A 26,180-nucleotide genomic window follows, 5' to 3' on the forward strand; every position below is an offset into this window, starting at 1 on the left:
TTATATACAGCCCGACTAGCAATAGCTCTCTGGGCGGTTAACATAAAATAAATAAAATTACAGAATCTGATTCAACAAGCATATAAAAACTACACAATCTAAAACCAAGTTACAAACATTTAACTAAGATTAAAATGCCTCAGAGAAGAGAAAGGTTTTAACTTGGCACCGAAAAGATGATAGTGTCGGCGCCAAGCGTACCTCCTCGGGGAGACTGTTCCACAATTCGGGGGCCGCCCCTGAGAATATAGATGAAACCATATGCTTGTGAAACATTCCTTCAGTAATCTTGTTATTTCTAATATTAAATAAATACTTATTTGGTTTACCAAAGGTCTGATCCTTGGCTGGGGGAATATACAGACTAGAAGGGAGGGCAAGGTAATTACCAAGGCTGAACAGAAACTGTATCTAATGGTGGCAGCGGTGAAGGGAGAGATTGTAACAAGGCAAGTATCCAGAGCAACCCAGAGTTGTATGCTTTAAATATAAAGATACAAGGGGGTTGGGAACAGCATAGGCACACAGTCACAAAGTAACAAGCTATAGAGAGACTTAGGCAAAGTGACTGGTGGTGCTGCCTAGCAGTGGGATCTAGTGAGATCTGTGCTAGAGCTGTAAAGGGTAAGAATAAACCTGACGTTCCTGTCTGCTGGTAGCCCCAAGTGAGAGCTTCACAGGTGGTGCTGGGGAAGGACGTCACATGGTACAAAATAATATCCAAGTGTTTGGATATCCCAGTGCACAGTTGGATCAATAAACATGAAGTAGAAGCTGCATCACATCACCCGGGCACTGCCAAGAAAAGTCTGCCCCTCAAAACTCAGCACTCGAACAAGACTTGTGAGAGAACCCACAGAGGAGCTACAGAGTTCAGTGGCTGGGAGTGGAGTAATGGTGCACCAGTCAACCATACCAAGAGTTCTGCATGACATGTATGGGAGGGTGGCAAGAAAGAAGTCATTACTCAAAAAGTACCATCTGAGGCATACTTCTGGAGTTTGCCAGAAAGCATGAGAGTGCCCTGTCAGGCCCCTTCCTGTCAGGATTACACCTCAGGTGCCACCTGCTAGGATCCCTCCTGTGGTCACCGCCTTGTCACGGTCCCACCTCAGAGTCCTGATCTTTAAACGGTTCTCACCGGCTCTAGCAAAGATCTCTCAAGACCCCACTGCTAGGCAGCACCACCAGTCACTCCCTGTAATTCAATATTGCCTTGAGACTGTGCCTTAGTCTCCTCCAGACCTATTTGTATCTGGGTGCACTTGCAGGCCACAACCCCCCTGTATCTTTCTGCCTATAAAGCTTACAGCCCTGGGTTGCTCTGGATACCTGATGATGTTACACTATCTTTTCACCGCTGCCACCATTGATACTGTTTCCCAACCTTGGTATATGCCCGGCTCACCCTTCTGGTCTGTGTAAACCCAGCCAAGGATTAGGCATTAGGTAAACCAAGAAATATTTATTTATATACACAGAAATAACAAGATTACTTAAAGGTATAGTTTTATAAGCATATGGTTTCATCAGATGCATTACTCTTTATGTTACTAGTCGTCAATAACCTGCCTCACTACCAGCCTAATCCAATCCAACCCACAAAACCAACCAACAGCCTCCCTCAGAACTCCCACCAACAGAACTCTCCTAATCACCCCCGTTCTCAACTGTCATCCTCACATTTATACCTTCAGACACTCAAACGCTCAGCCAATCATAATACAACATTCTCCAGCATTCCAGCCCATGTACTCCCCCCTCTCACTCAGTCACCATATATACTCTAATAAACCCACACTTACCATATTTACAGTATTATAAATACAGGGGCATCACATGCCCCAGCTGGGGAAAAAGGTTTTGTGGTTAGATGAGACCAAGATAGAGCTTTTTGGCCAAAACTCAAAATGCTGTGTTGCGCAAACCTAACACTACCCATGCCTCAAGACACACCATCCCTACAGTAAAGTATGGTGATGATTCTCATCAGCAGGGACTGAGCATCTTGTTAAAATTGAAGGAAGAATGGATGGGACAAATTACCGGGAAATACTGCAAAAGAACCTGCTTCAGTCCACTAAAAAATTTAAGCTTGGGAGGAAATTCACTTTTCAGCAGGACAATGATCCCAAGCACAAGAGTAAAGCAACACTGGAAAGGCTCAAGAACAAAAAGGTGAATGTCCTACAGTTAAAGTCCTGATCTGAATCCCTTTGAGAATCTGTGGTGCTCTTTGAAAATTGTGGCCCACAAGTGACATCCAATCAACCTGAATCACCTGGGGCAAATCTGCCAAGAATGGGCCTAAATCCCTCTGACACTGTTTGCAAAGCTGGTACATACCTATCCCGAAAGACCTAAATCTGTTATTGCAGTGTAAGGTGGCTCTACCAAATATTAATGTGTGGTTGAATACTTATGCAAACAACATGTTTCAGTTTTTTATGTTTCTTACAAACATTTCCAAACATAAAACCAATGTCACCTTACAATAATTGATTTTGAATTTCATTGTTTCAAACTAAAATATACAGAATGAAATTACAATGTACCATTTGTAATTCACTAATATGAGAGCCTTGGTCAGGGGTCGGATTTCTTTTGCAAGGCACTGTATAATCACTACTTCCTCATGAAAATGGCCGACACAACTAAAACTTTTGTCTTAAAAATATAAGAAATCTGGTAAATTGTGCAAGTGAATAGAAGAGTTATTCACCTTCCAAACACACAAAAACAGAATACTCCACTGATCGACCCCAACAAAGACAAACAAAGGTTCTTCACAGAGTTTATGCTACTCATTGACAGTTAATATGGTGAAAAGCCATTTGCCTAACATTTCTTTGAAAAGTTTAGATATAGAATTATACTACCAGTGATGGGGCAATATTAATCCAATAGAGAGTAGATAACTGAGTTAGAAAAATTATTATCCTGGTATAACTTGACAATTGTTATACTAGAAAATTTGGTAAGTTTCTGTAATGGAATGGAAATCTGTTGCCTGTTTTGAGACCCTTTCCTTAAGAAAATATTACGCATTTTTTTATTCCTATCCCAAGTTAATTCAGTATAGGTTGCATATGTTTTGGAAAAAAAACTTTTCCATGAAAAAATAAGGTTATGAAATATCATGTTTTACAACAAAAAGGCAAAAGCTGTGGTCTCATCTGCAAACCACACCATTAAAAACCTTTGATGTCAAATGCTGTTGTAATGTCACTGCAAGATCTTATCACATGAACTGGTGGAATTAAGGTTAATACTTTCTGATTAAATAGTTCCCCTATGCAACACAGATAAATATGCAGCAATTTAGGAATCTAAGTATCTCAAGTTCCTTCCCCATCTTCTGCTTTTTACCCGAGAATATATTTATGTCTGCTTTACATAAACTTTCCTCTTCAAAGATACATTTTTTATGGCTTCAAATCATAAATCAGTATCTTATACTGACTGGATAGCCTCCAGCTGTGCTGCTAGTCTTAAAACGTGTCAGGTAATATAGTACTAAAGCGCTCAGCACATTTCCCAGTCAAAGTCTGTAGACCTACTTACATATTTTAAGTGTTTTGGATAAAAATGGCCTTCACTCTGGAAGTCTTAATGGAAGCTACAACTTATTGCTGCTTTTTCACCAAGCATGAAAATGTGTATCATTTGAAAAAAACCTTTAAAAGTACACATTTACAACATGGCGTACTTGAAGTTTTCATTAAGGCTTGTACAGCTTTACAGATGGCAGGATAGTATGTATGCAATTCTCCCGGGTGCAATATGCAAGTCTCAGCTGGAACATTTCCAACAGGATGTAAACCATGGTCTTTTAGCCTGCCCTTTAAAAAACATATTACTTAGGCCAGTGCCAGCAAATGTCAATACAAAAACAGCGTGCAAGTCCAGGAACAACTTCAGCATATACACGGAGGTTATTTGCACAGAACATAATTCTGTAGTTATGTGAAAATTACATCAATGTCAAAGATATTACAAAATATTTATTTTCATAAATATGGATAGCTTTATATAATTTCAGTCATAAAAGAATCACAAAAAGATTAAAATAGCTCTAAAAATTTAAAGGTATACATAATTGCTTCCAGATATCTGGCTGTGCAGGACAGAATGCTCTTAAGAGGTGTTACTTGATGTCTTCAGCAACTCGGAAGTTTCTTCAATCCTAGATATTGTACAAAAAGGTTAAACAGGCCAAATTATTTTCTTACAAAATAGTAACATTAAATAAGCACCATTACATTTTTCTATCCATATTAAGAAAAAAATCAGACTGAAAAGACAAAATGGAAAACGTAGATTATGGAAAATACACATACCAATATATCAAACACATATTCTTAATTGTTCAGTTTAATCTAACATTTAATTTCTCAGTAGGAAATTTTTTGATCAAAACAAGTTGTGTAGTTTAAAAATAAAGCCTGAAAAGGGATTGCTGCTGAACTAGAATTATCCTAAAAAATGACAATGTAAAGTTTCAAAACCAGGCATTACTACTTCAAAATATAGTGCATTGGAAAGTGAAAACTATCATAAATTTGTAATCCAAAACTGGAAAAATTTGAACAAAAAAAAGTATCTCCTTCAGTAGAATGTTACAAAAAAAATAGTCTCAAAAATATATTTAGCTTTAATCTCTACCAACTAACACTAAATTCACTTAATGCTGGATTTTGGAAGCATAAGTAGTGACTCATCCCACAAACACAGAACTGTAGCTGGATTTATTCTCCAGTACAGTCTTAAGGAAATGCCACACCTGATGCAAAGGCCTTTGAGGTTTTGGAAAGTACATGTACTTGCTATATATGATTTAAGCCCAAACAATTCTCTGCTGAGAAATAAATTTGTTTTTTCCCCTATTACTTACATTTTACTTATTCTTTCCATTCTTTGTATTGTCGTCTCCTGCAATGTAAAAATAGGTTAAATGCATTCTTCAAAGTTTAAATATTCACAAGAGTAGCTTCATACAAACAGTTTATCAAAAGTGTTTTGAAGGAAAGTTTTGCTGTTACCACCAGCCCCTAAAATAATAAACATTAACAAACACACTATTCTACAAACTCTTTCAAAGCAAATCAGATAGCATTTGCCAGTTTTAACATACCTTTGAAACCTCTGACAGACCATGATTATTAACGACCATGGCTTTGGGAGATGGGTCTGCAGATAACAGTGAACTGTATCCAGACGACTGATGAAGACTCTCTGGCAGCTCAACCTTCTCTCTATCTGTGAATAAATATTCATTTTAAACATCACCTTTGCCTTTTTGCTCTCTCACATCAGGTCAGCCATCACAGTTTGATTTACAGAATATATTGACAAAGGAAATTGAGAGGGGGGGGAGGGAGGAACTAGCAAAACTCCAAGATATTTCTCTCACACTGTTTCAGTCATACATTATAATATAGAAACTACCTGCCAAGATTTTCCAGGAATGTCATGATTACTATCAATGCAAGCTGATGAAATGCCATTACTTGAAAAGATCATTGCTTCAGCAATAATGTTTTCCTGCTTATCCGGCACAAAACAGATTAATAACAACTTTCAAGGCAACAAAAATGGCATCAGGCTTACGCCCAGCTCTTTTAAAAAATCCACTCTGTTCATGTTAGGAAGACATTATCCGAAAGAGTTTTTACACGCTAGCAAAAAAATCCCTCTATTCAAAATGGCTGAAATTCCCACCTAGAACAGAGCAGCTAATTTTTGTTTTACAGAGAGAAAACATCATGTTATAGAAAGGATCTCGGAGCCAAAAGACAGCAGCTGTACAATAATATACGATAAATCAGTTCCAACTTGCAAAGAGTAGAATGAGTTTATTGACAAGCATTCATACAGCAAACCATATACATTTTAGATGAGAGAAGATGTAGGACATTTTCTGTTTCTTCTACAGTTTTAAGTGGTCTGACAAAATGTTTAAATGTGTCTTGTGCAATTACAGATTGGAAAACTGAATTTGTTGTATTTTTTATTTCATCTATTTGAAAAGTGGTCCATAATTTTTTAAAAACAAGTTGTTTACCAAAGAGGCTTACAAAAATATACACATACAGATAAACCATAATACAGTTTTAAAACCAAGTTAAAAATTGTCATTCCAAACAGGACAAAATATTATCAAAGCCAGCCTGAACATGACCATACAAAACAAAAAATGCAGAAATGGCCAAACACTAGCCTTTAAAAAGCAACACTAAAAAGACAGGTCCTTAAGGCTCATTTCAAGATGCTGAGGGATGCATCATGCCTGAAAAGGAAATGGACTGCCTTCAAGTCGATCCCGATTATGGCGACCCTATGAATAGGGATTTCATGGTAAGCAGTATTCAGAGGGGGTTTACTATTACCTCCCTCTGAGGCTAGTCCTCCCCAACTGGCTAGGATCTGCTCAGCTTGCCATAGCTGCACAAGCCAGCCCCTTCCTTGTCTGCAACTGCCAGCTGGGGGGCAACTGGGCTCCTTGGGACTATGCAGCTTGCCCACGGCTGCACAGGTGGCAGGGCACATAACCCTGAGCCACTCACTGTGGGGGTGATCTTTAGCTGCCCTTGACACCCAGGAGACACGAGCAGGGATTTGAACTCACAGACTCTGGACTCCCAGCCAGGCTCTCCTCCCCACTGTGCTATACTAGTTGTATAGCTGTAGAGCATGCCTAGTTTCAAGCAAAACTGAATTCTGTAACTAGAGGGCCACTGCTGAGAAGGCTCTGTTCTGTGTGCCCATTGGACTGATAAGCAACACAGGTCAGAGAAGAAGGGGCAAAGGGAATGGACTGTTTATTACTGATCCAGAGCCTTCAGCTAGGATTGGGCACATGTTAACTTTGAAATCCCACTCTTGAAAACAAAATTAACAAAACTAAAATAACTAAAAGCAATATTATAATAGACACAAGCCTGTAAAGGTTGTAGGTAGATGGAAATGTCCAGATAATTTTATCATGCAAAACAGAGCACATGTAAAGAGAGGACAAAGCAATACTCACAAAAGTGACTATCATTTACAGCAGGGGTGAGGAACCATTTTGATATGGATCTAAAAGTGTCCACCTCTCTGTGGTGAAGGTTCATTTACCTGTCTATCACCTACCATCATATGACATTAGGTGGATCCATGCCCACTGGAAAGCAATGGGGCTTGCATTTGGTGCTATTTAAATTTGGGGCAGAATGCAATCCCCACTGGGATTGGTTCCACTTGAAAGCTTCCAATCAGGTTAGGATTTGCAATTGGGCCCACATTTAAATAGTACAGAATGCAAGCCCTGATGCAATGGAATAATCAGGATTTGTTCTTTGGCAACTACAGCTTTACTTGTCCTATGCCTCATATCATAGGACATCAGGTGGGTGACTGGTGAGCACGGCTTGCCGGCTGCATGGGCCAAATTGGCTGACCTAGTGGGCCTAATTTGATTTGGTTCCCAGAGGTCCCCACCCTGCTGTACAAAAAATAAAATTTAAATCCACTAGATTTCAATTAGAAACAACACAATTAAACTGACCATTTTACTGCAGTTTTAAAATTAGACTGGAGAAAGCTACATCAAACACTCACCAGGAGAAACTGGAGTCATATTTCTGCTAGAGGTATTTTCTTCTCTCATGTTATTAAAATCTACAGGTAAGTCAGCCTGAAATCATAAGACATTTCCTCCTTTATAGCAGTGAGCAATAAAATAAAATAGTTAGGTGTCAAGAATACCTGGTTTGAAAGGTTAAAAACTAAAATGGTTCTCAGGCAAGGAATTGTGGGGGGAAACATCTTGCCTGAAATGGGGCCTCTGAGAGATTGCAGTTCTCACAGCTGAAGCTAGTTAAGCTACAAGCAAGGACACCTGCTTATCAGTTGAGACTGGTACTTCAAGGCCAATTGGCCTGGGAAAGTTGGTGGGTGTGTGACCGTTAGGCACAAAAGCTCCAGAAAATTTCATCATCAGAAAGCCCCCCTGACTGGCTAGTTAATTCCTGGTTGTTGCTGGGCATTTTCTCGTAAGAATAGGATTCAGACTGTAGCCTTTGTTCCCCAATGGTTTCTGGAGCTACCTGGTTGGGGTTCCATCTTCCATTGGCTATCCAAGCTTTCCATCTCTGGGGAGATATGGAACCATGATGTGGTTTGCTGTTTGCCTCTATTGTAAGTACAGATTAGGCTAGACAGTTTTGTTATTTTTTATTTGTGACTGTAACTCTCTCTGTATTTTACCTGACCCTCAGGGGTATGGGTTTTAAGGAATTATTTTATTGCCATATCTTTGTGCACGTGTTTTTATTCTAATAAAGCTACTTCTTATGTACCAGTGTGTGTTCATTGCAGGGGAGATTTGGCTCTGAGTCCAGCACCTTGGCCATTTAGCCACGAACTACTGTATATTTGGGTATTTTGTCTGAAGGCTCCTGTCTTTTGGAATCCTTGGCAGGTCTTTTTCTGGAACTTTGGGTTTCCCCTTGGCCCAAAGTGGGTGACCAGGATTAAGGGGTGGTGGCAGTCTACCTACCTTGCAGGGTTGTTGTTGGTTTACTCAGTTCTGGTAAGGGAGGCACAGGCTGTGCCTGGCCAGGATCAACTGAGTCCTGGGACTGAACTAGCAGCAGTTCATGACAGTTAGCATTTCTGAAATTTGGTTAGCAAATCCCTTTAGTACCTGTCAATGAATGGACTGTAATACACTCCTACAAAACTGTAACCATACAACAGCCCTTTTCAGATGTTACCTTTTAATCAGGAAGATACCAAGGGCTCATGTAGGCCAATTTCATCCTTCTGTTTCCTCCAATCAAAGCCTACCACAGCATGCAAATTTGGCAAACTATGTTTAGCATGAAGGATAATCTAAACTGTTTGTTGCAGATTACATTGGACCATATCCAATGCTGCAGTTCTGCCGGCATGACAGACTTCTATATGTGCAACAGAGCTTCCTCTTCCTGTCCTGTCCCCTCCACCACCACCACCCACGTGCCCTCAAAATCAGCTCGAGTGCTGGGAGAACCAATGGAGATTTTGGGTGGGTGCAGGGGAAGGAGAGGAAACTGAAGTTCTGTTGCACCAGCGGAACTACTACACACACGTAACATTGGCTACAACCCATTCTAGTTCTTTTCAATTACTCCAAGTAGTAACCACTAATTATTCTCTATTTATATCTCATGATTGGAAGTGTATGTCCTGTACAGTCTACATTAGATGGAATAAAATTCAAGTAGCTGTATCCAAAGATAAGGATAAATTAAATAAAAGGAAAAGGTAGCTGTGTCGGTCTATAAGTAAAAAGTCCAGAGTTGGATAATAATGTTATTAGAACCAAGCAAATAGATACACGAAGGATGAGAAAAACAATTAATGGAGATGACTTAGGTCAATTTCAATCGGTCTACTCTGAGTAGGACTAGCATTGAACACAACCCATAAAAAGTAGAAAAATAAGCTAGCTACAAAGTCTAGTCTACAAAGTCTATTTTTTGTGTGGGTTATTTACTTCATCACACTACCCCTTTGCTTTGTTTAAAATCTTGCCTGATGAAGAGTTCTGGAGAACTCAAAACCTTGCCACAATTTTGTGACTTTTTTGGTTGGTCCTAATAAAGATATTAAGAATAAATATCAGTTTGTTCAGTTTTGGTATGAGGGCAGATGTTACATATCCTCTTAAAATCAGAAAGTAATATTGAAGACTTTATACTCTGTAGTTTACTGGAGATGGATGGGGATAGTAAAAGCTTACCTTTTTGGACAGCAATAACAGTTGTGTTTCAAGGAGCAATACCCGGCTCAGTAAATTATTCCAGTCCTTTTCATCTATAACAACCTTTCCCTGTAGTTTATCTTCTAAAGCCTGTATTTTGTCTTCCACCCAGTTCAGTTTATTAAACTTCTCCTGCAGTTCAGCAAGTTGGCACTTTAATTCTTGCATTTCATTGTTACTATCCTCCAAGACCTGTAAATAAGATTTCATTCATCCAAGACATAATACAGTTTTAATTAACCTTTACTCATTACCAATCAACTGAAAAGGTGCCACACAATACCAGAAAGTGGGACTACCCCCTGGAAATCTATGTGTTGGAACCAAAAACTGCACTAAGGAGTACTACACCCAGGGGATGTACTTCACTCAGACTGTAGTTAAACTCTAGAATTTGCTCCCACGAGAGGTAGTGTTGGCCACCAACTTGGATAGCTTTAAAAGAGGATCTGATGAATTCATGGAGAAGGATATCAATGGCTACTAGCCATAGCGATGTTATACCTCCATTGCAGAAGGCAGTATGCCTCTGAATAGCAGTTGCTGGAAAGCACAGGAGGGGACAGTGCTATTGCTCAGGTTCTGCATGCAGGCTTCCCATAGGCATCTGGATGGCCACTAGGAGACAGAATGTTGGACTAGATGGGCCTTAGCCTGACTGAGCAGGGCTCTTCTTATGTTCTTATAGAATGGGGTGCATCTGCCATTATAATCATGTGGGGCCCCATTCTCATGATTAATGTATCAGGGGCTACTAACAGCATTACACAGAACTGTTTTCCAACTAGCTGCTTTTGCTATTTAATAATGTGTTACATTTATTAATGTTTCCTTTTCTATGAGTTACAAGTGAGTTTTGAACTTAACTTTGAGGAAGCCAGGTTAGTTCAATTGACAGGTCATTATATTTTAACCTAGATTCAAATCCACATTCAGCCATGGATCGAAATCATTACATGCTTTGTCTCTCAAAGTAGTCCTATACATGTCTATTTAGTTATGAGTACTACCAAGTTCAGTACAGCTTACTCCAGTTAAATTGACACAGAATTGCAATATCAGCCTCATTTTCTGACTGAACAAAATAAATTATGAGTAATCAGTTTTGTTTAGAAGTTTATTTATTTATTGCGAGTTGGATCCAAAGTGTCCTGTTCACAGAAGGAACAGCACTCCAGCAGAGGTTCCCAATGGAACTGTGGAGAGGAATCCATTTTTGCCAATTCCTCTCCTCCATTCCATTCCCCACACCAGACCCAGAGGGCCCTTCAACCCCATCAGGACTAGCCTTTTAGGGTGAAAATGAAAGGAGGAATTACAGAAGATTGCTCACAGGATGTCCCTGCTGGAGGGAGGCAGAGTTCTGTTCACAGCAATTCTGAACTGAACCCACTATTTTACAGTATACACTCTGTGCATTGGAATATAGTAATGCACATGAAATGTTACTTAAAAAGTTATGTTCATTTCAACAGGCAGAAAACAGGTAAAGAATCAATTGTCTTACCTGCTCACATACACTGTCTGAAGCATCGGCAGTACAGACGACTTCATCCTCCTCCTCCTCCAATGCTTCACTGATGTCTTCAGAGATATTCATGCTCAACATACTTTTATGACGATCTATCTGAGGTTTCTTTGCCATATAAAAGACCCCACACAAAGTGACACAGAGAGCATTAACAAGATCATGTAAGCCAAAGGCAAAACACTATTTAATTGAAACTAGCTATGGAACACACCTACTTGATAAGTAACTTGATGCATAAAATACTGACATTTAGCATAGTCTGAAAAGATAAAACAAAAACAAACAAAACAATATTCATTGCTAATATTGCCTGGATAAGGAATCTCAAGCCTAAAGGTCTTATCCTCCTATTGATTCAGCATTTCTATGGACTGTGATAACCAGGAAGTGAATTTACAAGATATGGATAGTGGCAGAAGCAAAAAAAATAAGTATCTTTATGGTAATTTTGTATTAATAACATTAAAATTTACTAATTATGCTTAGTAACAAGAGACATGCTACATTACTAGTTCAGGAATCCTCCCTAGCCAAGCTGCTTCAGCAGCAAGGACTCAGGATTCATAGCTCCATATTCAGAGCCTGGCAGGTACCAACAGGTGTGCCAGTCAAAAATCACTGATGCCAACTGCCAGTTCTTAAACAGCAATCCTTGCACTAAAATTTGGGTTCAGCGAGAGGGGATCCATGTATAGACTGCATGCATTGAATGTAAATTTAAACTTGGCTTACTTTTAATGCACCTAATCCAGGAATGAAGAACCCACAGCCCTCCAGATTGTTGCTGGACTCCAGCTCTGAGCAGCCCCAGCTCAATCAAGTCAGGAATGATGGGAGTTGTGGTCTAGCAACATCTGGAGCCACAGATTCCCAATTCTTAGTTTAATCAGTCCTAATTAGCTTGCCTTAGGTTCAGAATGATTATAAAGCAATATGAAATTCATCAACTCCTGATTTTAAGTCAATATATCCATGGGACATATCCAACACTGATGTCTTGCTAGCGCTGCAGACTTTTCAGTTGTGCAATGGAACTTTCCCTCCTCTTTCCTGCAACCCACCATGCACCCTCAAAATCTGCTCCAGAGCATTGGAGGATGCTCTGGAGCACATCTGAGTGCACATGGGGACAGGAGAGGAAGAGGTCCTCTTGTGTGAGGAGAACTCCACATGTGTAGTGCTGGATTCAACCACTTGTATTTATTCCCAGGCTATTATTCACAAAATAAATTTTTGTTTCCTATTTTTCCATCTCCACTTCCTGTGTTTCCTGTTTCACATTTTAGATTGCCAGCTCCAAGGGGCAAGGACCTGTCCTTTTGTACTTTATACAGTTAAAGAACCCTTTTCCAAAATTACTTTCATGCAATTTAAAACATATTGGCCCTAAAACCCAAGTATGTCTACCATCTTTCAGTTTGTCTAAAATAATTTTATAGTTTAGTTCCTCTTCCAAAATAATTTTGAGTGTTCTTGCCTGCTGAAAATCCATAGTAGAGATAGTTGCAGAATCAGGAACATTAGAGTAGTTTGCTTGTGACTGAGGTTTAACAGAATGGGTTCTCTTTCTTGTCTGGGATTTCACCTATAAAAACATAGAGGTCCCATTCATGTTGTTGCCAATGCAAATTTTCTCTTGTTTCTACACCATGAAATACATTTTAACAAGGCATCCTGGTGAAATAATAATGCAACTATATGAGCTCAAAATGAAAGATAAAAGCATATACAAGATATCATTTAAAGAGCAAATTTCAAGAATTGCAGCAAATTTACACCAATCCAAACATAATCTTGCATAACTTTTCAGGAAGTTCTAACTGAAACTAAGTCAAAGTATAACACTATGTAATTTTAACTACCAATAAATTAATGTGCAGGTGGGGAGCATTAGAAAAAAAATGAGTATTGTAATTCTGCCCCTATATTTAGCAACAGAATGGGTGGGGGACCCACAACCAACAATCATCGCCATTTCAGTAAGCCACCCCAAGAGATAAGCTGATAGAATTGGAATAAATTTTCTTAATAAAAAATGGAGCAAAGACACAGCTTCACACATAAGAAACTGTAATAATAAATACTGTTGGTCATTTTAGTTGGACCTTAAAAGACTTGAGCATTAATTATTCTTATTTTTATTTCTCAAAAGTACCAATTAAATTAATAATTTTATTAACACCTTATTCACATTACTTAATTCTTTATGCCTTTTATAGATGGAACTAATAATGTCGCAAACAATCTGTATTTTTCTCTCTGCAAAGCCATATTGAAGGAACTGCTGCTTTGACAGGACTGGCTTATACTGAAATTGATCTCGGAGAACCTGCAAGGTAGAGGGGAAAAAAATTAGCTTTCAGAGTCACTATAATTGTATATTACAACTAGAGTACAGTTTGTATTTCTGTAATCTTTAGCCCTGCCCAGAATCTGGGAGGAAAGGTGAGAACATTGCATAATCCTTTCATTTATAAGTTTAGTTCATTCTCTCTCTGAATAAACATGCCTAAGCTTTCAGGATTTTGTTTTATTTTAAGAAGGGAATGCAAAAACGATTTTATTTGGAAAAGAATTGAAAGACACAATTTATCATAATTTCTCCATGGCAGTTGGGTTTGTAATACAGAGGATGGATTTTCCCATTAGTAGCTTGCTACCATAAAACACAAAACTTTTATTTAGGAAATTTGTGATAGACATGAATTTTTAAAAAAATCTACTATGCCTCAGCCTATGCAGAGATCACTCACTAAGTGAAGTATGCCACCACCCTCTGGCAAGTGTGATGAACTCCAGTCTTCTTCCCACTCTTGGACATGCAGAGGAAGGCAAGGATTTCTACCTCCTTCCAAGCTCAAAGGTTGAGAATAAAGCTAAGGAGTTTTTTGCTACTACATTGTTGAGATTGAGTGCTGTAGTGGCCCCCTCCAAACTGTGGAGAATACGATGCTTCTGTGGTAGATCCAAACCTGGAGCAGGAGATTGCTGCTGCAGAGGGTGAGATCAGGGAAACCAGTACAGATGGAATCCTGGAAATATGTTGTAGCTTGGTTAGCAAGGCCAGCCCCCAAATTATGGATCCTTGAACCCATGTGTGAACATTCATTAAATGAGAGAGAAGGTGGGGGCATCTTATAAGTTAGAGTATTGCCTATAAAAGGTCACAATATAATTGATACTGAGCTGGTTCAGTCTTGTGAGAACAGTGTACCCATCTTTTTCAGGAGGCTTGTTCACCCAGAGTATTGCTCTGATTTTCTACTCTTTGATATTTTAATTTATGTTTTAACTTTTGTATATTGCATGTTTTTATTTTTGTAAACTGCTTTGAAACGTGGTGAAAGGCAGGGTATAATTATTTAAAAAACAAATGTATTGACTTTTCCATTACTCTACACAAGTAGTAGCATCATATCAGCACACTTGAACTATATACATATATATACACACCTTATAAATGGCATCAATAAAGCGTAAGTCACTCTTTGCTGTAAGTTCCACATCGGATTCCGCTAGAAGCTCTGCAATATATGTTGAAAAAGATGTGAAGCAATAGCTGATGATGGGCAAGAACACAGATGGATCCCCCTTTGCCAATCTGTAATAGTGGGGAAAAGTTACATAGTAAATTATAGAAGATTCAAGAAACTTGGATTCCACTGCACCAGTGGAAGTGCAGCTGTTCTATTTCTGTTCCTCTGGAAACACTATTCTAGTGACAGATTATCCCTAAATTCGGACACTACTTTACATTGACATTTAAGGGGTGCTTTTAAAAATGTACAAAGCGTGTCCCAGCTGTTATCTTGTTACCTGCAATAATCTTTGTGTGAGAAAATTGCTATCTATAAACATCCCTGTTTCCCATTTAAAGACACAGGAAGGGGAGGCAGGGTGCTTTTTTGCAGGTGTATTCTGCAACATGTCATTGAATAGTGCATTAGTGATGGTTTTATACAGGACTATCTGCACATCATTCCACTTTATCCGTTTTTCAGCAATGCTTCCCCAGTGTTACATTATTGCTGTCTGTAAGGGCACTTCAACTATAGCACAACAAAAGCAGGACACACACACACACACACCCTGGAACAATTGTGATAAAAGCAGTTACAGGATTTCAGCAGGAAGCTACAGGACATGCACCAATTGGAAATGAAGCAGTATGCCCACTCCAAACCTTCTGCAGGTATAAGCAGTTCAGAAAACAAGCTCAGGTATAAGCACCTTGATACACTCATGAGCTATTCACATTAGACTATTAATGATTGTTTGAGTTTCCAAACCAACTGTGTGTTATTTGGTTTTTTGTAATTTTTTAAAAAGTTTTACTTCACTTATTTATATATATTCCATTTATATTTTTTAAGATGAGGTAATATCTGTTTTTATCTGATGATTCAATAGTCTGTTGACTGAAATAAAATTTTATGATGATGATATAATCATGAGCACAAATTATCATGAATGCGCAACAAAAAGGAGGTCTGGAGGGGCTCTAAGACCTTTCCCCATGAAGCATTCAACATCAGTCCATATAAATTAGTATGGTGCAGATAGCTGTGTTTTTTTTCTAGCCAGATGGTGTAAACGCTATGATTTATGCTATTTTAATATTGATACTCCACCTTCCCATTTAAAAATGGCCAAAGTGGCTTACAGCTAATTTTTAAACAGTCACCATCACATACACACACTGAAAGAACTGAGATGCCTTTTTTAAAAAAACAATGTTTTAAACCTTTTTTTAAAGATGTCTTGAAAGCTTTTTAAAAAAATGTTTTTAAAGTTGTTTTGTTTTAATGTATTTTAAGGTCTGTTTGTATGATGTTTTACTGTGTTTTTAGTGCTTTTGTTTGCAGCCCTGGGCTCCTGCTGGGAGGAAGGGGGGATCTAAATCAAATAAATAAATAAATAAATAAATTGACTTATTTGATCAGTCAAATATTCTATAGACCAGAAATATTATGTACTGGTGGCAGCTTACCTCTTTTATTTCCATTTATTAACAAGAAATTATCCCCTTGCCCTGCAGTAGGCAAGGCAACCGTAGCAGCAGAATAAAGCATTCTTCTATTCATCTCCAAAACAGGAGCACAAGAAGTAATCAGTGGCAAAAGCCCCTGCCTGTGCTGCCTATGTAGCACAACTGCCTTTAAAACGTTATTCCTGTTTTTCAGTGATTTTTACTTTACTATCTTTGTTTTAATTTACTGAGTGCAGGAAGCTGATCCTGGTGTTCTAGGATAAAAACCAAGTAGGAGAATTGTCCTCTGGATCATTCACACTTATACAAACATCACCTATTGTTGTAAAGAGTTATACGAATTTTTCACAATTTTTAAAAAGTTAATTTATTTCACAACAGCTTAATTTGTTTTTATAATCAGCACAAATAATCAAACATGTTTGTGATTAATCCTAATCATGTTTACACAGATTTAAGTCCTACTGAATTCAATGAAGCTTACTCCCAGGTAGTGCTTTTTCGGTAAAAAATGAGGTTCCAGCACCCATATCTTGATAAAAATACCAGAACAAAATGGTTGCCATGGGCAGCAAAAAAAGAGGTGACAGAGTACTGGTGAGTACTGTGTACCCAGGTAAAGCAGGGTTAGGATTCAGCATAAATTATTTTTATTGTTCAAACAAAATTAATGCTCTAAAAAGACTTGCCTATTGTTTCACAAGTCAGTTTACTATATTCTTTTTTGATAGATCAAAGGCCCAAGCAGAAGCAACATTACAAGAGCACTGTTCTAAGAACCGTAGATACCATTCTCAACAAGTCACATGCTATGATTTTTCAGAAGTAAAGACACATCTCCACTTACCCAGCATAATCCACATCTCTGGGATAATTTAAAAGCCGAAGTCCTTGCTCTATTTTACGCAAGTTTCCTTTTAAATCTCCTGTAGCCATTTTATCATGTTATATTTCTTCTTTCAAATTCTAGGAAGTGCTTAATATAGACTAAAACATAGAAATGTTAAATTAGATTATGTTTTGTTTAGCTCTGTAATGTGAATACAAACACAACCAGTTTAAAGCCAAAACTGATTTAAGTTTCATTCTGTGAAAACACCTATTGTCTTTTAATGTTGCATTTAGAAAAATACATTTTAGTTTAATTTTATTTTTAGGGTTGTGAAAACAAAACAAAAAGGAATGGCTCTGCAAATGCTATGCTTTTGAGACATCTACCCAGCAAACTTATACACGCTTACCTGCCAGTAAGTCTCATTAAGCTCAGTAGTACTAGCTTCAGGAACTGACATACACAGAATTGTTCTGTGTAGGCTGTTAGCAAGTTCCATTAAACTCAGTGAGGCTTGTTTCTGGAGTAGACATATTATTATTGTTTGTGAGCAACATCTATGCAAATAGTGCTTTATAATGAACAGGTATGATAGACAGATCCGTATGATCTAAAGCAGACACAGAAAAACAGAGGAAGTTGGAAATGGAAACCTAGGTAGGCAGAAGAATATGCGATTATTTCAATTACACATACATAGGATTAGGCTGTCAGTTACGGTGTCCAGCATCTCAAGTCAGGCACAGACATTCTAATCGGAGACAGGAGGTCCCTTTCCCACCAAAGAGACCCCGCCACCTAACACACCTGAAACTGCAATCCTTCCTCTGAATTGTATTGCCTAGTACTTCTGTTCACCGCCGGGGCACTTTACCCTGAAATTTCAAGAAATTCAGAAGTGAAACTCAGTAAGGGTCACTGTTTGAGGTCGCTTCAAGCGGGACTTCCCTTGCCACTGAGGCCAGCCTAGTCTGTGAGATTACAGCCCTGCCCTCTCTCAGCGCTAGCCCTCTCTCAGCGCTAGCGCTCTCTCAGCGCTCTCTCGTTTTCGCTCTCCTCCCGCTCCTTGTGTCCGTTTCCCGCCCTCTTTGTAGCGGCTCTTTGAGCACTCCCGCGGGAACTCGCAACGGTCTTTTGTTTCTCTCCAACAAATTCCTCACTTTCAGCCCGCTTCGAGCACTGGTCCTTTAGCCCAAAGGTTCTCGAAGACGATGGTCCACTACGCAGAAGTCTCTTTTCTCTTCCCCACCCCCGAAAACTATTTCCCCCCGAGATCATTAAACCAGTTATGGTCGCGACCGAATCTGCCACTGGGCATCCGTCAGTAAGTATATGATCTAGGAGAACCGAAACGTCACTTCCGGTAACAACATAGGCAGCGACAGTGGTGGCGGCGGTAGCAGCTGCAAGTAACAGCAGCAAACTAGCGTCAATGTTCAGGGACATGTGGAAGAGGTGACGACTCATCGTCAATATTCAGAGGTGTGTGGAAGAGGTGACGACTCATGTTTTTGCGTAGGAACCCGGAAGCCCGTTGGAAAGCGTGTTTCTTCCACCGGCTGCACGAGGCTGCTTGATACCGTCCTACCCCGCTTATAAGGCTCGCGCACCCGATTTGAACTCGACTCGTCGCGGCGGCGGTTGGGACTGGAGCTCGCACAGGTAATGGGGGTTGGGACACTCCGAATTTAGGGGCGGGGGCTTGGACCAATTGTTGGCCTCGACTGGGGCGCAGTTCGTATTGGAGGCTAACCGCGAAGCGAGGGTGTTTCTTATTACACTCGCGCGCTCGCAAACCCAAAGGGCTGGGATTATAGTGCAATTGGGAACATCTCTTTTAAGAAGGCTTTCCTAATTGGGAAGCCTCCGACTGCTTATACCCCTTTGATTTAAGTTTCTGTAATGCCTCTCTATTGCACAGTCTCTTGAATTCTCCCTTGGAGTAGTTCAAATGTGGTAGATGCCACATATTCCTCCAATACTGTTTTATAATTTGCAGATCATGGAACTGGGGAAAGGGATATTGGATCACTTGTGGTTAAATTAACTTAAGCCACAGTCCTACCTGAGAGTACATCTCATTGGGTTTAGTTAGACTTTCTTCTGAATAGACATTAGTATAATTGCACCATCAGGTACATGCCTCCAGCTGTAAATATCTTCCTTATTGCAGTTTCACTTGTTTTATTTTTTTTTGCAAGCTGTCTTGAAATCATTGATAAAAGGTGGTTTATAGATGTTTAAGCAAAACAAATAATCAACTTTCTGGCTTCTAATAATCATGCATTATCATTAGATTTGTACTCTTCCATAATCATGCCCTTCACGTGGGGTGGTGATGCTGTGCACAAGTCTCTCATACTCTGCTTTTGACCTGACTTGCTCTTTACCTGAGTGGTATCTCTCCTCATGTGAACTTGGCAGGACTGCCAAACAGCAACAGCAACTCCCCTCATTGGAAGGATGTTTGCTGTTTGTCATCCAGTTCTGCTTGTAATGGCTAACAGTTCAGGTCTTCAGATCGCTAGTTCAGTCATTGTAGTTTCTAGTCAGCCTGGCCTATGACATGACACCTTTCTTGGTCTTCACCTCATTGGCTTCATACATCCTGGGACCCTGTGGCCCAGGATTGACTCTGTCATTAGGCAGAATGAGTCACTTGCCTCAGGCAGTACATACAGGTGTTTGTGCCTGTGTGCCTGTCATGCATCCCCTAAACTAATCTGCCTTCAAGTGCAGTGGAGGATGCTGTCCCATTGTCATTGTTGAAGTAAGACTCAACTGCCAGTCAGGTCAGCTTCTCAGCATAGAATGGAGAGCACCATTGTATTCTTGGTGTCAGGCAGCAAAATATCTTGGGCTGGTCTTGCCATGACCATGTACCCCATTATGGTGAGGGTTTAGGGAGAGGACACAACTCAGTGGGAGAGCACATGCTTTATGTGCCTAAAGTCATAAATTTAATCCTTGGCATTACTATTTTTTTAACTTTCTAGGTGCCAAGGATGGAAGAGACAACTTGTGAGATCCTGGATAGTTGCTGCCAGTCAGAGTAGTCTGAGATACCAGTACCGTGGAGCAAGGCTTTGTTTCTTTGCAAAGGCTTATTCATCATTCTGTTGTTCCCTCTAGTACTTATTGATGGAAACCTACCATTCACACATTGCTGCTTCTTCAATAACGTTGTTTGTTTTCTTTCTCTTTACACATCTGTGGAAGGTGGTTGTGGCATGGTTGCTGTTTGTCACTGGTGCTTGTTTGGTGTGGATTGTGTAGGCCGTTTGTCCCGTCAGGATGTGCATTGATTATAATCCTGCGTTAACATGCATCGTTTCGGTATTCAACGTTGTTGTACAATATGAGGTTATAGTCCTACTGTTTCATGAATAGGAGTGTGACTACCATCGCTGTTCTTTCAGCCCTCCTTTTGCAGCCTTTCTCTGCTCACATGTGAGACATCTGCGGTGCAGTTGAACTGATGTCCCATCTATGTCTCCTGTGTAGGTATGATGCTGGAACTGTGCAGTTGCATTTGTGCAGGTTGGCAGCAAGTGAGTTGCAATTGACAAGGGCACTTATTTATTTAATAATCTGTCCTTCTCAAAGGAATGGTAGATAGGAAGTGACACTGCAAATGGTTTGTTGTATTGTAGATCTGCAGCTTGCTAGTTATGCCTAGCTCTACATGGGATCAGGATGTTCATAAATTATACTTTGTAAATTCAGCTTCTGTGGTAGCTGTTGCTGGTTCAAAGTGTGGTGTTTTGGCACACTCCTGAACTGATTTAGGCACATGTCCATGTTTGCACTTCAAGAAATGTCATTTAGGCTTAAGTCATATTGTTCAGTTACTATTTAGTTTTAGCATTTATTTAGTTGCTTCTTAATTTTACTCAGAGTTAGACATCGAAATTAAGCATTAAAAATGAGCAACAAAGCTAAACAATAAAATCAGAATCAGCTATATGAATTAGAAATAGCTATATTTTAAATATATATATATAAAGAGAATAGCAGCATAAAAATTACATGTTACAAATGAGTACTATAGTGTTCTTTAATAAGACAGTCTAACTATCCTATAATTCGTGTGTGTAAATAGTGTGTCATTCCTTCAGATGAGCTGAATTTATTGTGGTATATATTCTTATATTTCAGGCTGCCTATACACACTGACCTAGGAGTGATTTTATTATTATTATTTATTATTATTTAGTTGCATTTCTAAACCGCCCTATAGCTAGCAGCTCCCAGGGCGGTGTACAACATGATAAAACCACAATATTTAAAATACAGCAAGTGTGTATTGCGCAGACAATATAAACATTATATAAACAAAGTGAAAGAAAACTAAAAAAAATAAGATTAAAAGCTTAAATACTTTAAAATGCCTGGGTGAAGAGGTGGGTTTTTACCTGGCGCCGAAAAGATGACAGAGAAGGCGCCAGGCGTATCTCATCTGGGAGGGCATTCCATAATTCGGGGGCCACCACCGAAAAGGCCCTAGATCTTGTTACTGTTCTCCGGGCCTCTGTATGGGTTGGGACCTGGAGAAGGGCCTTAGACGTCGAGCGGAGTGAACGGGTAGGAACATAGCGGGAGAGGCGTTCCATCAGATATTGCGGTCCAGTGCCGTTAAGGGCTTTATAGGTAAGGACCAAGGAGAACCAACAGAGTTACACTCCCTCTGTCTTTCTCCCGACAGAGGTCATCATACAGGGCGACCAAGGCTGTTTCTGTACCAAACCCCGGCCGAAAGCCGGATTGAAATGGATCCAGATAATCAGTTTCATCCAAGAGGGCCTGGAGTTGGCGAGCGACCACGCGCTCTAGAACCTTGCCCAGAAATGGAACATTTGCTACCGGCCTATAGTTGTTAAAGTTATCAGGGTCCAAGGAGGACTTTTTTAGGAGCGGTCGCACTACCGCCTGTTTCAGGCAAGGTGGGACCACTCCCTCTCGTAACGAGGCATTAATTACCTCCTTGGCCCAGCCGGCCGTTCCATTTCTGCTGGCTTTTATTAGCCACGAGGGGCAAGGGTCCAGAGCGGAAGTAGTCACCTGTATCTGTCCAAGCACCTTGTCCACATCCTCGAGCTGTACCAACTGAAACTCATCCAATAAAACAGGACAAGACTGTGTTCTGGACACCTCATTAGATTCAACTGTTACAATATTGGAGTCAATTGACTGTGCTCAGAGTAAACATGCATAGGACTGCAGTGTCAGTAAAGCAAATAAATATATTTAGGGATATTAACTACACATGCCTTTGCATGTGTGAAGTGGTTGTCTATTGTTTACAACAGAGGCGGGGAACCTTTTTGGTTCCATGGGCGAAACCATTATCAGAAATAGCCTCGTGGGCCAAATTTGATAGGTGGACAGTGCCTAATTGAAGGGCCGAAGGGTCCCCACCCCCTGGTGTACAGTGTCTGGAAGGTGTTCCTGCTTTCCCCATACAAACGTTAGATCAACCCATAATGTTGTAATAAGAGAGATGGGCAGAGCAATCCTGTGGAGGTGGCGCTTCCTAAGCTCTGTGGCTAGGGTGAATATTTGGGGGGGGGAAGGGAGATGTTTGTTCTATTTTTCTTGCCATAGTTAAGGGTTTTCTTTATTTCCTTGCATTTCCCTCACATTGACTGCATTGAGAGAAGGAAATAACTGCCAGTTCCAGGACTAGCTTAGTTTATAGCTAGCTTGGGGGTGGGCATGTTAGGAGAACAGAAAGGCTTTAAATCCTGTGGAGCCAAGGTCTGCTCCCCCCAGCCATCCTAACAATTCCCCTTTTCATCCCTTACTGATAGATGTGATGGTGAAGAGGCCTCTGGCAGTAGACCTCCTTCGCCACCTGCAGACCTCTCTTTTTCTCTATCTCCAGCCATGGAGGGGAGGATTATGGCACTCTACAGCCCCTCAGCAACTCTCCTAGGGAGCTTAGGGATTGCTTAGGGGGGAATGTTATATTGCGTTTGCTGATGCATCTATCTGAGAGAGAAGTGTTGAAAGCCACCTTGCACAAAAGCCTGTGCTTTTTTGTTACTTACATTATACTTTTTTTTCTATTTATTCATTCTGATGGGTAGTGTTTATAACAGGATATGGTGTCTTAGTGGTGAGTTTCTGGAATGTCTATCTCAGGATTATTGCAAAGCTAAAAATTGCTTGGTAGGAAAAAAGCAGAGATAAATCCTTGGAAAAGCTACAGACAGTCTTAAGCTTATAGTTTCACAGCAGTCATTGGTTGGCTAGCAGTTATATATGTCACTCTGTTTTATTTCTGCAGCCTGTTCAGTTGGTACTTAATATAAAGAAGAACACAGCCCTTTTTTTTAGAAATAATTCATATGTTTCAGTACTTAAAACTACTTGTTTATTAGGACTTCTTTTCATAGACAACATAGAAGTATTTTAGAGATCTTCATTTTAAAAAAATGTTTATTACCATTTTAGAGTCTGATCCTATGCATTATCATTAAGGATTGCTCTTAAGTAGCTATGCATAGGCTTTCAGTCTTGTATTGTTACTTTCCTTGCAAAAGATATATATGATAGTGTTGTGACTGTCAGATGTAGACTCCCTTCAGTTTTGATAGCTGCTTCCCAGTTTGGATTTCATTGAAGCCTAACCCTAAGTGCTTCACCAAGGCAATCCACCATCTTTTATTTAAGCAGGCTTGTGGGGGAGATGTATGTGGCATTAATCTTTGGTATGTTTTTTTCTTATGCGCTTATCACCTATATTGAACCTAAGAGCAGGTTAATTTATAAATAAAAATATTTTTTCTTCAAAGGGGGAAAGGAGATTATAAAATTGTACTGAATGCTACTGATTGTTTGAGTGCAAATAACTATTTGTTCTGGAAAAGGAAAGTTTTTGTTCCACTGGTAGTCATTACAAATATATCTGTTGTTCCAAGACTATACATAGCATGTGATCTGGTTCTGCAGAGGATCAGAATGCTATGTCACAAAAATAAGTCAAAACACTGATTCGATTTATTTTCAGTTGATTTAAGTACTATAAATACTAAATAGCGTTACCTCCTGCTGAAGTACAGTTTAGTTCTACTGTACTATCCAGTGCTTATTTAATGCCAGCAGTGTGCTGTACATTCTACTGAAGTGATAGACAACTGTTCTGGATGTAATGATGTTTTATTTGATTTATGTATTATTTGATTTATATCCCACCCTTTTCCCCAGGAGGAACCCAGGGCTGCAAACAAAAGCACCAAAAACACTTTAAAAAATCATAAAAACAGACTTTAAAACACATTAAAATGAAACGTATGTAAAAACCTTTTTTTAAAAAAGCTTTAAAAAACTTTTTTTAGAAAAGGGTTAAAAACATATTAAAAAGCAATTCCAACACATGTTGCAGAGGGACCAAGTGATCCAAGTGTTTCATGTAGTCTATTCCTCTACATCTGCGCCTGAAACAGACATTTTTCCTGTGAGGTATACAGCTGTCTCTGTATTCAGTTTTGCATCAAGTTTGATTTTTTTAAATATATATTCAGGGTTAAATTATGTATGCTGTGTTAATAGCAATTAGTATTTAATCTATAAAGCCCAATATAGTTTAGGATTTGTTTATCTACATGTGTGTTTGCTGCTGTGTTGATGCAAATTGCACATGTTGATGCAAATTGCTAGAACAGTGTTGAGATGCTGGATCATTGTGTCCTAGCTCATGAGAACTTTGATTTGTTGGCCTTCTAAAAACTCTGCAAGACTCTTTTTTTTAAAAAATCTGACTTTGCTTGTTCCTATGTTTGATCAGGTATGGGCAAGATAAGGCTGTTGGCCTTATCAAGGCCTCAAGCCTTCACTCTCTCCTGTCCTGACACATGTAGCCTACGCTAGTGCTGTAGATTGTTTGCTGGTGGACTATTCATTCAGGATACATGGTCCATGTATGTAGCTTGTGAACCCTCTTCTGATTACTCCTGTGCTAGATTGTTGGGGTCCTTACTTTTTCTTTGTGGATCACTTTTTAAATATTATTTATTTATTTATTATTTTATTTATATCCCGCCCTTCCTTCCAGCGAGGAGCCCAGAGTGGCATATATCTAAATAAAGTTGACAGAGGTGGTTTACAGCAAGTGATTTGACAAGTTGTATTTTGTCGTCATAACATCAATACATTTTTAAAAGCTTTTATCTATTTGTCCTGATGTTGCAAGTTAGAGTGGGTCACTGCTTTGGAGTTTTGGGACTGAACTCAGAAAACCTGCTCTGCCTGCACAAGCCTCACTAAAATGAGGGAGGTTTATGAGGAGGAACTCTGAGCTTACATAGCTTTCCTTCACCTTTTTAGTAAATACAGGCCAATATTAAAAATAAACTCTAGGTGCTTAATTTACAAGGTGACTGAACTAGACTTCTGGGAGGACTTTTTAATTGCCATCTACAACAGAAGTCACCAGTGAGAGTTAGCAAAATAAGTCATGCGTTTTTTATCTGGACTCTTGGTTTTAAAATCATTTTATAAAAAACAAAAAGTTGAGTTTGGAAGTTTTATGAAGTGTTTGTTCTGCAAAAATGACTTCTAGTTTCTGATTTCTCTTCTAATTGATAACCAGCAGTGCAAAAAATAAAATAAAATTGGTTTTCATCCAACAATTCTGGAAATAGATATTTAGGATGCTATTCTTTGCACAGCTCAGCTAATATTATGTTCTATTGAAATCAACAGGATTTAAGCAACCTAATTGTACAGAATGCAGCTTAGCATGTTTTACCATGACTTCTTTCCCAGTGTGGTTTGTTTATAAAGGCAGTGTCATTGCTCCCTTACTTACATCTTAATGCTGGAGAGAAGCAAAAGAAATTCAAAGTTCTAAACCAGCTGTTCTGAAGTAGCCTTCAAAGCTGGAACTCATAAAATAATTTATATTTACTTTGGCAAATAGTTGTGGAGAACATTTGCCATGATTCATTCCCCCAGCCCCAGGAGAAACCACTTCCAAGCATGCATAGAGAAGGCGCTGATGTTTCTTTCAGTCAGCAGTCTCTTCCAGCTTAAG

At 39.4% G+C, this 26,180-nt stretch overlaps 2 protein-coding genes across 10 annotated transcripts in view; one reads left to right on the forward strand and one right to left on the reverse strand.

Annotated features, from left to right (window-relative positions):
• Positions 1–3,984: 3,984 nt before the first annotated feature.
• On the reverse strand, positions 3,985–18,521 carry CEP44 (centrosomal protein 44). 8 transcript variants are annotated; one of them, XM_061583869.1, is made up of 13 exons: positions 18,304–18,515; positions 17,951–18,018; positions 17,553–17,753; positions 17,159–17,298; positions 14,775–14,922; positions 13,504–13,650; positions 12,799–12,906; positions 11,298–11,426; positions 9,770–9,982; positions 7,603–7,678; positions 5,135–5,259; positions 4,895–4,932; positions 3,985–4,186 (listed from the first exon to the last, which is right to left on the reverse strand). In XM_061583869.1, the coding sequence occupies exons 4-13, from the start codon at positions 17,245–17,247 to the stop codon at positions 4,138–4,140; spliced, it is 1,122 nt and encodes a 373-aa protein (XP_061439853.1). In that variant the 5' UTR covers positions 17,248–17,298; positions 17,553–17,753; positions 17,951–18,018; positions 18,304–18,515; the 3' UTR covers positions 3,985–4,137. The 8 variants fall into 8 exon arrangements, with proteins under 8 accessions (XP_061439853.1, XP_061439858.1, XP_061439856.1 ...); XM_061583874.1 differs by having other exon boundaries at positions 13,513–13,650; positions 17,951–18,521; XM_061583872.1 differs by lacking the exon at positions 17,951–18,018.
• The window catches only part of FBXO8 (F-box protein 8), a 34,401-nt gene continuing 26,711 nt past the window's right edge, over positions 18,491–26,180 (forward strand). For both annotated transcript variants that reach the window (XM_061583876.1, XM_061583878.1), the window contains exon 1: positions 18,491–18,805. The gene's annotated coding sequence lies outside the window, so the exon portion shown is untranslated. The remainder of the gene's footprint in view (positions 18,806–26,180) is intronic.

The sequence above is a fragment of the Rhineura floridana genome, chromosome 9 (assembly GCF_030035675.1).
Source record: "Rhineura floridana isolate rRhiFlo1 chromosome 9, rRhiFlo1.hap2, whole genome shotgun sequence".
Lineage (NCBI taxonomy): Eukaryota > Metazoa > Chordata > Lepidosauria > Squamata > Rhineuridae > Rhineura > Rhineura floridana.

Bases quoted from the DNA above. Each gene is read 5' to 3' on its own strand.
- CEP44 (XM_061583872.1), bottom strand. From the start codon at position 17,247: ATGGCTACAGGAGATTTAAAAGGAAACTTGCGTAAAATAGAGCAAGGA. The intron at 13,651-14,774 runs GTGTGTATATAT...TCTACCTTGCAG, and splicing joins TTATTGATGCCATTTATAAG to GTTCTCCGAGATCAATTTCA. The intron at 4,187-4,894 runs GTAAGTAATAGG...TACAATATCTAG, and splicing joins ATGGAAAGAATAAGTAAAAT to GATTGAAGAAACTTCCGAGT.